Source organism: Sceloporus occidentalis, unplaced genomic scaffold, assembly GCF_023333645.1.
Source record: "Sceloporus occidentalis isolate IW3139 unplaced genomic scaffold, rSceOcc1.0.p SCAF_4, whole genome shotgun sequence".
Lineage (NCBI taxonomy): Eukaryota > Metazoa > Chordata > Lepidosauria > Squamata > Phrynosomatidae > Sceloporus > Sceloporus occidentalis.
In genome coordinates, this window is record NW_028316984.1 from 5,071,642 (window position 1) to 5,084,538 (window position 12,897).

General features: G+C 36.8%; 1 protein-coding gene across 2 annotated transcripts in view; it reads left to right on the forward strand.

The window, feature by feature from the left end:
- Window positions 1-11,648, forward strand: part of LOC149313448 (ammonium transporter Rh type A-like) — a 50,729-nt gene extending 39,081 nt beyond the window's left edge. Inside the window, exons 7-11 of one of the 2 annotated variants that reach the window (XR_016280827.1) lie at window positions 2,827-2,948; window positions 5,741-5,814; window positions 6,438-6,511; window positions 8,170-8,323; window positions 11,397-11,648. Coding sequence is in view for 1 of the 2 variants with exons in the window: in XM_089519127.1 (XP_089375253.1) it covers window positions 2,827-2,948; window positions 5,741-5,814; window positions 6,438-6,511; window positions 8,170-8,250 (351 nt within the window). In the remaining variant the exon portion in view is untranslated. Of the gene's footprint in view, window positions 1-2,826; window positions 2,949-5,740; window positions 5,815-6,437; window positions 6,512-8,169; window positions 8,368-11,396 lie in introns of those variants that run through there. The other variant, XM_089519127.1, reaches the window with a different exon arrangement.
- The last annotated feature ends 1,249 nt before the right edge of the window (window positions 11,649-12,897 follow it).

Genomic DNA, 12,897 nt, shown 5'->3' on the forward strand with positions numbered 1-12,897 from the left:
AAACTCTACCTTTACTGTGAAGACCAAGTCAGAATGAATACAAACAGTTTTCTCCACAAAGTATTTATTTATTTATTTAATAAGATGAAAATGGAGCACTATTGAATCAAATTCCATCAGGTCATCTTTGGCTATTGGGAGCACTTTGGACTATATTATTTATTTATTTATTTATTTATTTATTTATTTATTTATTTAATTTATACCCCACCTTTCTCCCAGTTCAGGTCCTAAACTGACCTATGCATTTGTTCATAGTATATAGTAGTAGTTTGTTCTGAATTATATAAAAGACCATCAGGGACTTTTAGAGATAATTAGAGACAACTTGCTTAAAAGTATTCAAGTTCAATGTTTAACAGGAACTTTCATTGAGATTATGGCATAGATTTTTCTCATACTTAGAATGATTTCAATATTTAGAGTTGTGAAGATTTCCATGAAGTTCCATTGGCAGATATGCCTTTATTGCAGATACCCATATAGACTGCTTATGCTTTTCAATATCTACATGAAACTGATGGGAGATGTTGCTTGGAGTTTTGGAGTAAGATGTCACCTGTACGCTGATGATACCCAGCTCTATCACTCCTTTCCACCTAATTCCAAGGAAGCTGTTCCTCTCCTAAATGGGTGTCTGGAAGCTGTAATGGACTGGATAAGGGCAAATTGAAGCTTAATTCAGACAAGACAGAGGTACTTCTGGTCAGTCTAAAGGAAGATCCAGGAATCTTTATTCAGCTTGTATTAGATGGGATTGCACTCCCCCTGAAAACTCAGATTCATAGTTTTGGGGGTATTTCTGGATTCATCTCTGAGCCTGGAGGCCCAGGTTTTGGCAGAGACCAGGTCTGTGTTTGCAGTTAAAGCTAGTACGCCACCTCTGCCTGTTCCTGGAGAAGTCAGATCTGGCCATGGTGGTACATGCCTTGGTTATATCCCATTTGGATTACTATAATGCATTTACTATAAAGCCCCATACAGATTGGGTCGAGGTTATTTGAAAGACCATATTTCTTTGTTATTTATTTATTTATTTATTTATTTATTTATTTATGGTATTTATACAGAGCGGCTTACAATTATTATTTTTAATTAGGCTGTTCCCTGCCCTCAGACTTACAATCTAAAAGACACGACACAAAAGGAGAAGGGAATGGTGATGGGAAAAGGGATGAGGTCCAGTGGTTCTTCTCTCCCTCTGAGGCTTGGACCAAGGCAGATGGACTGGAGGGAGGGCTCTTCTTCTTCAGGCTAGCTGTTTGAAAAGCCATTTAACTCCCAAAACACTGCTCCAAAACCTATTTCTTGCTATAAATACATGTGGCTGAACAATAGCAATTCCATCCAGTTTACAATAGGTAGAAACATTATCAGATTCAAACATAGACCCTTAGTACTGTTCTCTGTGCTACACAGCAAGTAGATTGAGTCACATCAATCAGCTTTCTCCCAGACTGGAGCCTGGTTTCTGGAACTGATCAGCATTGCCCACTGCAGTCCTTTAATGTGCTATCCAGTTCCACCTTTTATATATTTCAGTTCTTGTGTGTATATGTGTGTGTGAATGCTATTGTGTGGCTGGTAATTTCTCCCTTTGTTGTTAATCAATAAAACTAAGTTGTACTTTGCACTGTGAGAGTCTAGTTCTTGAACCTGTTAAACATAGGGGAGATCTCAACTCTTTGAGGTTACCCATAGTTTTCTTGCTGCTATTAATCTGAGTTATTAAAATTCCCCTATTACATATTAATTTGTGGGTGCTGTCTTGGTAACCCAGAAATTTGGATAACATCCCTTTATAAGCCAACTAGAGTAGCCCTGGTGGCGCAGTGGTTAAATGCCTGTACTGCAGCTACTCATTCAAAACCATAAGGTTGCGAGTTCAGTACAAAACCTTGCATCCTTCCACGGTTGCAAAAATTAGTACCTAGCTTGTTGGGGACATTTAGCTTACAGTTGTAAATCACTTAGACACTGCTACTTCAGTATGAAGCGGTATATAAATGAAGTTGTTTGTTTGTTTGTTTGTGTTGAGATTTTCCAGAGAGGCACTTTTCTTTGTATGACCATCTTCTCAGGCTTGCTTGGAGGGAGGTGGCCACTATGCATACACAGGAGGTAGGCACTTGGAGGAATGTTATACACAAAGGTCTTCTTAGTGGTTGCTCCTAGGTTCTGGAACTCCCTCCCTCAATGGCAAATAAAAACATTCTTGTGCCCTAAAGCTATTTCAAACTAACAAGGGTTGGGCATTAAATGCTGTGTCATTTAGACTTTAAGGTTTGTATACAGTTTTAAACACATTTACATTTGAATTCATAACCTTTTTAACTTTTAAATGTTTTAATTGTTTTTTAAATTTGATATTTATACATGTTGATGTTTTTGTACTGTTTTTAAATTATATAGTTTTAAATTTGCTGTTTGCTGCCATGATTTCCTATATTGGAAGAAAGGTGAGATATAAGTAAATATAACAGCAGCAGCAGCAACAACTCTGATCAGGAAGAGGCACGACTATAGCCTGGCAAGCAAAATTTTGCTGGATTTTCAGTCAGGCCTCTTCATTTGCAAGCCAGTAGGTGTATATTGTCCCATCATCATTCATTAGCTGGATAACAGCTTCAGATTAGCACATATTACAGAATCTATTCAATGATATCTTTTGTTCATTGTATTAGACATGCTGTTTTGAAAATGTAACAGAAAAAAGAATAATTATATTTATTTTCTTTCTACAATATCCATTTAAAAGGACTTAAAAGTAGTAGTTCACTTCTTTTATATTCAAGCTCAGTGCTCAACAGCTCACTTCTTTTGTAGCCTTTGTTTGCCTCAAAGCTGAATATTCAAGACACCTGTGGTATTCATAACTTGCATGGCATGCCTGGAATTTTGGGGGGCATTGCAAGTATTATTGCAGCTGCTCTACAAGTCAACGAAAAGTGAGTTTTTGTTTGATTTTTCAATAAATTTATGGCTTGCTTTAGACTAAACCCCCCTGTGACCCACAAAGTGGATTACATGACATGAATGATTATTTTTTGTTTTTTTTAAAGAGTTTTGAACTTTTAACTCTTAATTATGTAACGTTTTTAATTGTTTGAATTGTTTAATTGTTTTTTAAACTTGTATTTTGCATGTTTTATAGTGTTTTAACTTGAACTGTTTTAGATTTGTAAGCCGACTCGAGTCTCTGTACTGGGAGGAAAGTGGGATATAAACATAATAATAATAATAATAGCGAAACCGTTTTACTTATGCATAGACAAAAGTTGAATATCATTTTTCAGTCAAACCAAGCCGATAATGAGATAATGAAACAGAAACTAGATTTGTTTCCTGATACAGTATTTTCATTCCAGATATAAAAACCACTTGCCTTACCTTCCTTTTGTTGTTGTTAACAGCTATCAAGTCAACTAATATGAATGACACCCTGTGAATAAGAGCTCTCAAAGTCACCCTGTTCTTAACAGATCCCATCAGATTTTGCAAACTCAAGACAGTGGCTTCCTTGATTGAGTTCATCTGGCTGTAATGCGGTCTGTAATGTGGAGAGTAGGGTAAAGTCAGAAAAGCTAAAGCACTTCCAGTGTGGGAGGAGAGGCGAAAGGACGCAACTTTTCGCTGCTCCTCACTTCCGTGGCTATTGTTGGAATGGGACCATCTTTTCCCCATCCACAGCTTCCCCAGATACGGGGGGGGGGGGGGGGGAGGGTCTGCCAACTGTAGCTCGCCAGGAGGTTTGCCCAGGTCGGCACCTGGCTTCCCCATCTCTACGTGGTGGAAGACGGGGAGAAACCACAGGGCTCCGACATCCGCGATAGCAATTGCCTGTGTGTGGCAGCTTGCCGAGACCCACACTCCTAAATGCAAAATTTCAATAATATGATTAATTCTACAAGTGTAAGGATAGTCTCATAACACATCCTGTAAGTTTATTTTTCTCTAATTTTCTGGGAGAGTGGACTTTACAAACAAAACAAAACGGATCCCCTTTGAGACTACTGGCGAGGAGGGAGAAATTGAATGCACAGTGGCTTGTAATCACTGAGTTTCCCCAAAACAAAGAGTGCTTTGTGAAGCTGCAGGTAAGCTCAAATCAAAAACAGATACTGTATATTAAAGAGTGCAAGTTGAGCTGACTAAGGCATTTAAAGTGGACTAAAATGAACTGGATAACAAGTTAATGCACTGCTGAGTGATTGCAAAAGAATAAAAAGAATAAAAAGGACAAACTTACTGATGAACAACACCTAACTGAGGAGGAGTGAGAACGACGTAAAAGCAAGGAAAAGAAGGAAAGGACAAAAAAGGAACAACTCTTGAGTAAAGATAAGATATTCTCAAGGACATAAAAAAAGAAAGACCAAAAAGCCTGAAACGTCAAGAAGAAGATATACATAAGCTTAAATAAGCAAAGAAGAAGGAGAGCGAGCAGCTGACCATAGAGACTATAAAGATAAAGCTTGACTAAACTTTTGTTTTTTTAAGCATAAAACTAAAAGAAGAAAAGGTAGAGACTTGGCTTTTTTCTGTTGGGGAGAAAAGAAGAAGAAAAGAAGTAGAAGAGGAGAACACTGAAACTGGCTAGAAGGAAAACCTAGGTAAAGGACTTTTTCCCCCTTTATGAAGATGGGAACAACATTTGCCCTCCTCCAGTCTGCTGGGACTTCTTTTCTTCTCCAGGAGTTTTCAAAGATTATTGCCACTCGTTCCGCTATTACATTTGTCAGTTCTTTTAATACCCTTGGGTGTAATTCATCTGGTCCTGGAGACTTATATTCATTTAGATTAACCAGGTATTCCTGTAGTATTTCTTTACTTATTCTCTGCTGAATTTCCCCTATTCTGTCCTCTGTTCCATGATCCTCAGGTTGAACAGCCTTTGCCTTTTCTGAGAAGACTGAAGCAAAGAAGTGTTGAGTAATTCTGCCTTTACTCTATCCCCTATTAACATTTTGCCATCTTCTCCACACAGTGGCCCTACCATTTCTTTCTTCTTCCTTTTGCTGTGGACATATCCAAAAAAAGCCCTTTTTATTGTTCTTAACTTCTCTAGCAAGCCTGAGTTATTCTGCACTTTAGCTTTTCTGACTTTACCCCTACAGGTGCTTACTACTTTTCCCACTGCTGTTGCCACTACCCAGAGGGAAGAATGCTGGGGAAGCTGGAAAGGGCGAATACAATGTAGCAATGAAACACTATTTTGCATATTGTTCTGCATAAAATGCCACAAAATTATGATGAATGGTATTGGGGTAAAAGTACTTCATGTCTGTACTTGGGTCTGTAGCTCCTAAGAATATCAGTGCATTATTTCCAGCCAGTGACAGGGCTTTTCTCAAACCTCACAGCTTTCTACAGGACACAGGTTTTCTTGCTTCACTGACTGCCTGAACAGGAAACACAAGTAGAGGTGATTATCACTGTAGGTGGTTTCATTTTTCCACCCAGAGTGTAAGGCACAACACCAGTAACTCCACAAAGACAGAGGGGGAAGGTGCCCACAAATTATTGGCAGCTGATTTGAGGGACCTCTGAATATTGAACAAGTTGTGGCCTTCGGACAAGTATTGCCATTCTACATGTTTCTCACCTGCCATAAAATGTTCCATGTATTTTGCCACTATTGTTCTTATTTTATTCTGTATTTTTAAAAAATGTGTCTGAAAAATGCCATTCAAGAGAGAAGAAGATGATGCCATTTGTATTTTATTGTCCCATCTTGCAGTTTATCTACTGGGATGCAGGCTGCTGCTCTGGGATGCTCAATTGCAATTGCTCTCATTGGTGGAACAATCACAGGTTAGTGAAAAAAACAACATTACATCTATGTACTCTTAAAACCCCACAAGAAATAGTAAGCTCATAAGATCATAGAATCATACAGCTGGAAGGTGCCCCATGGGCCATCCCACCAAACCTCCTGCTCAATTGTCACTCTCATAGAATCATAGAGTTGGAAGAGACCCCCAAGGGTCATCCAGTCCAACCCCCTGCCATGCAGGAAATCACAATCAAATCATCCCTGACAGATGGCCATCCAGCCTCTGCTTAAAGACCTCCAAGGAGACTACACTCCGAGGAAGAGTGTTCCACTGTCGAACAGCCCTTACTCTCAGGAAGTTCGTCCCATTTTAGTCACCCTCCTTTGGACACTCACTAGTTTCTCAATGTCCTTTTTGAATTGTGGTGCTCAAAACTGGAACTGTTTTATGTAATGCATTCTAATAAGTGATAATAAGTTGTATTGACTTCTGCACCATTTCTTTAAAGAAATCAATCTCTTTTAATAGAGAAGCAGCTTTACCAAAATGGAAAGAGACAAGAATTGTTTTTTCCATAATAGTTTATGCTGCCATTTTCATATAACACTGAGCATTTGCCTGCATTTAATGTCCTTTTGTGCATTTCTCCCTATGATGCAGGATTAATTCTACACTTGCCTTTCTTGGGACAACCTCCTGATCAGAACTGCTATGATGACTCAGTGTACTGGGAGGTAAGACTTAATCACACAGAAAATGGATCATGTATTTCCCCCCCTCCCCTACTGCTCCAGAGACTGCAGAATTACAGAATTTGCATAACATCTATCCCAAGGGGCACAATTCACCATTAGAAGGAACATTTTAGTTTGATACAAGCAATTAGTAAAAAACAAACTTAGGCCCTGTGCAGACTGGCCTTAAAGGCCAGGTTGGGGAAAAAGGTGGGGCATAGTGTCCATATGGAGCATCAAAAGATAGCCTCACTCCATTTCTACATGACATCCATTCAAATATTCAAAGATGGCTGTCATGTTACCTCTCAGTCTTATCCCCTCCAAGCTAAACAGACAAAAACCTTTGACTATCTTGGGCCCGAAATAGGCAGACAAAAAAAGGCACCTGCCATGTGGTTTGGGAGCATGATGATTGGATGACAAATGTCCCCAAGCCATGCAGAAGCTGCTCGGAGTTGCCTAAGGCAGCCCTAACCTGGCTGCAAAAGGAGCAGATTTTATCCACTCCTTATCACGGCTCCTTTGGGACTGTGTCAATGGCTGGTCTTGGGGCCACAGTGTCTGGTCGCCACAGCACTGCAGTAATTGGGGTGGGGGTGGCCTCTGGCCGCTCCTTTTTCCCAGTCTCCTTGAGGCCATAGTCTCCCTTCTGATAGGATATTGAGGGATTTTACATATATTTATAGTGTTATGCATTACTGTCTTTGTCTCTGACTATATAAGTTTGATATTTCACCCTTTGGTGGAAAGGGTGTTATAAATAAATGTTATTATCATTATTGTCACTATCCTTCTTGAACAATGATGCCCAGAATTGGATACAGTATTCCAGGTGATGTCTAACCAAAGCAGAATGGACTGTCACTACTAATTCTCTTGATCTGGATACTATACTCATGTGGATGCAGTCTAGAATTGCATTGGGGTTTTTTGGCCACCAAATAACATGGCTGACTCATTCAAGGGCCTAGCCATGTTAGTCTAGATTGATATACAAAAAAATCTTGTAGCACCTTTGAAACTAACTGAGAGAAAGAAGTTGGTAGCATAAACTTTTGCAAAATTCATTTATTTCATCAAATGCACAAAATGCCTAAAAATGACTCATGTTTAGCTTGAGTCAACATTCATCCCTGTTTTTTAGTTTTGACACAGCTCACCAGCCTCTCAAGATCATTTTGAATTCTGATCTTTGCAGCATTAGCTATCCCTCCTAACATGATGGAATCTGTATTTTTAATAAGCATACTTTCTATTCCATCATTCAAGTCATTTACAAATACACTGAACAACAGGCCAAGACAGAACCCTGAGGTATTCCGTAAGCCACTTCTCTTCAGGATGAAGACGAACCATTTATGAGCACTCGCTGCCTGTCAACAAGTTGCAAATCCAGCTAACAGTAGCACTATGTAGCCTATAATTCACCAGCTTCCCTGTTAAAATATTATAGAGCACCTTACCTTCCTGAAATCAAGATATGCTACATTCTCAGCACAATGAAACAACATAAATGGAAATATACATGAGACTATGTATGAAAATGTTTATATATGGTGGTTGTTATGATATTTTGACGATGTCTTAAACAATAAAAATATTTTTTTTAAAAAAAGAAACAATTTGTTATATTCAAATTTCTTTTTTCTTTTTAGGTTCCCTCTGAAAAGTTCCCACAGGAGTGCAATCCTGATTACAAGGAGGACAATAGCAATGTCATTGTTGAAGCACAATAGGAATGCTCCACAGCCTTTGATGTCTTGTATGAGATGTCCCATGAGATGGATTCTCTGCTAAACCAGGCACTATGTGCGCATTTTAAGCAAAATACAAACTCAGGCTTTTAAAAACTGTCTGTGTCTTAAAACTTTTTTGTTTGTTTGTTTTAAAAAGCCCTCAGTACATTCACTTGGGTCCATGGATGGGAGGGTGAAAAATGGGAGCTTTCAAAGTAGTCTCACCTTGGGGAAGGAAGAGAAGATTCCTATCTGCATAAAATCACCCTAGAAACAACACATAAGTTGCCTCTTTCTCCTGCTCCATCCTCCTTTCTTCCTTCTCCTCCTATTCATTTTTATCCCATTTTTACCCCAGTTCACATATCAAAATAGTTTACAAGATAAAATTGATAAAGTTAAATTAAAGAAAAAGGTCAGTTGAGACAAAGATTGCAGGGCATGCTTCAAGACAACCTCAAAGGAGAATATACTTTGAAACATCAACAAGGATGATGGATTAAACTACAATTTTGGAAGAGACAAAACAAATGTCTCAGGAGATGAAGGGAAGAAGGAAACTGTTTCTCTGTGGCCATTTTGGCTGGGTGAGTTTTAAACTTTTAAAACTGTGAGTCACTTCTAGAAGCCTAATTCTATATAACTATATACAGCTGGTCTCAGAGTTGTTGTTGGAGTTGCCCAGACTATTATTATTATTATTATTATTATTATTATTATTATTATTATATTTACAGTTAAAATACAATGCTTTATACATAGTTTCATAATAAATCCTTCCTTCTTCTCCCTTTCCCTTGTTGTAATTTTACATAGCTACACATAATTTCAGCCCTTTGTCATATATTCTCTAATATAATTTTTCATAACTTCTTTATCTCTCATCTTCAAAATAATCATTTGTTTGAAATAAAAGACTGTGCATTTTCTCTTCATGCTTTTCGCTTACTAACCACAAAACTCAGTTCAAAATTTTCTCTCCCATTGATAAATCGCACACTATAATATACTATAATGTACATGAATATTCTATATCTACCAAGTCTTAATTATATTTTAGTTACACCATCTTTGCTCAAAAAACTTAAGTAGAGGTTCCCAAGTATATTCTTCCTGAGTCATCTCATCATGTAGTTGCAGGGTTATCTTGTCCATTTCTATTACTTCTAGTGACTTTTCCAACCATTCATCAATTTTTGGCATATCATTACTTCTTCAAAACTTTGCTGTCATTATTCTAGCTGCTGTTATCATGTATAATAATGGTTTTAGAATTTTTCTAGCATTCTTATCCTCAACCATGTTCAATAAATATAATTCTTGCTCAAGAGGATATTCTTGTTTATATATATTTTTTGTATCGTCTTATGAACTTCTTTCCAATATTTTTTTACCTCGACACACGTCCACCACATATGGTAGAAAGTTCCTATATATTCTTTGCACTTCCAACATTTTCCATTTTTATTTCCATATATCTTTGACAATCTGTTTGGTGTTAGGTACCACCTGTGTACCATTTTCATATAGTTTTCCTTTATATCCATACATTGTGTGAATTTCAAATCCTTCCCCCATGCGCTTCCCCATTGTTGCAATTGTAGGTTATGCTTAATATTTTTTGCCCACTGTATCATACATGATTTGACAGATTCTGTTTCTAAATTTAGTTTCAAATACAATTTGTAAAGCTCTGAAATAACTCCCTTTTTCCTTTTTTTTGATAATTGCATCTATTTCCGTTTTTTCCTTTAATATACCTGGATGCTTGGTATCCATCTTAAATCTTTTTGTTAACTGCCTATATGGGAACCAATACAAATCATGACCTTCTAACAATTCTTCACACGTTTTTAATTTGATTTCCCATGCCCCTTCCTTCAAAATATCTTTATATCTAAGCCATTTTTCTCCTTTTGTATTTCCTCTAATCTGGAAAGCTTCTTGAGGGGATACCCAGCTTGGTATTCCCCTATATAATTTGTTTGTGTATGTTTTCCAAATTCTATATAATTCATTCCTAATTATATGATCATTAAAGAATTTATGTTAAAATGGGCTAAGGATTTAAATGAAGTAATACAATTGGAGGACTGGGAGAGGCTCTGGAAAGGAAAATCAATCAAATTATAAGCATAGAATTAAAAGAAAATATTTAGAAATCCATGTATAGGTGGTACCTGATGCTTTATAAGCTATCAAAAATGTTCGAGAATAACAAAAATAAGTGTTGGAAATTTACTAAAGAGGTTGGAAGTTACCTGCGTATGTGGTGGAAATGTTCTAGAACGAAAAATCTTTGGAAAAATATCCATAGGGAATTGGAAAAAATATTTAAATTTAAAGAAAGTCTGAATGTTAAAATGTACCTCTTGAACATGACGGATAACCTAAAATTGGATAGAAAAAAAGAAAAAAATCTTATTATATGCTATAATAGCAACAAGAATAATATTTGCGAAGTACTGGAAAAAGGAGGAATATCCAGCAATTGAGGAATGGCAACTAAAAATGACAGATCTATTTGAAATGGACAGACTGACCTATTTAGTCAATAATAGACTGATGGAAGATTTCTATAAAGAATGGGGAATTTGGAGAGAATACCTTCAGAAGGAAAAGATAGGAGAACTACACCTGGCTCTGGAAAAGTGAGATAGAGATAGATAATTCTCTTGGGTTAAAACATAATACATGAAGTCGTACATTGGAAAAAATAGTAGATAAATAATATTGAAATGATAAAATATATTTTCATGAGTGATGTATCAGTAATGAAAAAAGAAATATATAAGAATGAGAGTTTAATATAGTTAGAAAGGTATAAAAGTGATGGAGATAGCATTAAGAAACTAATAGTATATATATAGATATAGATATAGATATAGATATATAGATATAGATTAAGTTGATAAGGGTTCAGTGAGCTGTATTAAGTAAATATTGGAAGAATTCAGCAACCAAGGAAGCTTCTCTTTTGTTGTTTTTTTGTAGTTTTTGTAGCTTTTTCTTCTTTTTTTCCTGAAATTTATGATGAAATGTTTCTCTATTATTTTTGTATGTTTTTAATATTTAATAAAGTTTTTAAAAATCTAATTAATACTTGGCGATTTTATTTAACTCTTTCTTTCTAATCTTTTTTGCAGCCATGGCAAAAAGAACCACTCTATGTGTTACACAGTCGCTGGTGTCACTCAAAAGGAAATGGACCAAATCAACAGTAGAGCTACCACTTTTGTTTGTCAGCAAGGGTGTTAAAAATTTCTTTCTAGGGTTGCTGTACAATGGACAAATTAAGAAGTAATGAACAATATCCTCCACCTGAGGCTGACTGCAGATGCATAATCTGTTCTCAAAAGGCATTTTGTTGTAGCATCCATCTAGAACCGCCGTAGGCATTACTTGAAGTCATAGTTCAGTGAAGGCAATTCTCAAAGTAGGCGACTTGAGTTTAGTCAACTATCTGGCTCTGAAATGTTCACTCTTGAAAAAGGAGAACCAAAAGGAAAATTGTGAGGTCCTAATTGACTGCAGATTTTTTCTTAAATCAGTCCTAAAGAGGAATTCCCTTAATTGCCTATCCATGCCAATAACAGTGTTCAACTCAGAAAAGTTATATTTTTGTAAAAGAATTTGAAAACTTGATTACCAGAACTGGTTGTTGCACATTTCCAAGTAACACAAAGCTGGGAGACGATTAGTTGGTAAGACAGCCGTGTGTTTAAAATATCTTATCTGTATAAAATCTATTCTTGTTTTAACTGAGGGGCACAAATTCAGTGCACAAAAAAGGTGCAGGACTTCCATTGGTAAAGTGCAGAGCTTTCGGAGAAATTTGTTTTGTAATATCTCCATGGTTTTGACAGTGTTGATGTTTGATCCCCATATTTCTGCACCATAAAACATCTGGGCAATAACTTTGCTGTTGAAAATTTTTAAGGCAGGTTCAATCAACTGGCCACCCTGGTTGTAATAGAATTTCAACAAAGCTCTGACTGTTTTGTCAGCTTTCAGTTTTACTGCCTCCCTATGGTTTTTCCAAGAAAGGGACTCACTGAAAACTATGCCCAGATATCTGAATAGCTGGGTTTGTTCTGTGTTATGTTGGACTAGGATCCATTTGTGCTTTGGAGAGTTTCTGCTGAATACCATTACTTTGGTTTTGGAGTAGTTTATTGACAAGTGTTCTTGATGGCAATAGACACTGAAAGCATTCAGTAGATTTTTGAGACCAAAACGAGATAGGGAAATGAGCACTAAATCATCTGCATACATCAGAATGAAGATCCTTCTGTTCTTGATAACTGGGGAGGGAGAATCAGTTGAAGATAAGAAAGATACCAGATCATTCATATAGATGTTAAGGAGGGTAGGTGCCAGAAGGCATCCCTGTTTCACTCCTTGGGTTGTTTTTATGGCTTCTGTCAGGGAACCATTTAAACTGATTCTAACCCTCATAAATAGTTCCCGTATCAATCTTAAAAGTCTGATATCAATCCCTTAACTGTGTTGCTTTCCCCATAATCTATTTCTCTTAATAGAATCGAAGCAGCTGTAAGATCAATGAAAGCTGCATAGACATGTTTCTTATTTTTCTTTGTATACATCATTACAATATGGCTTAATGTAAAATGCTGATCTATAGTG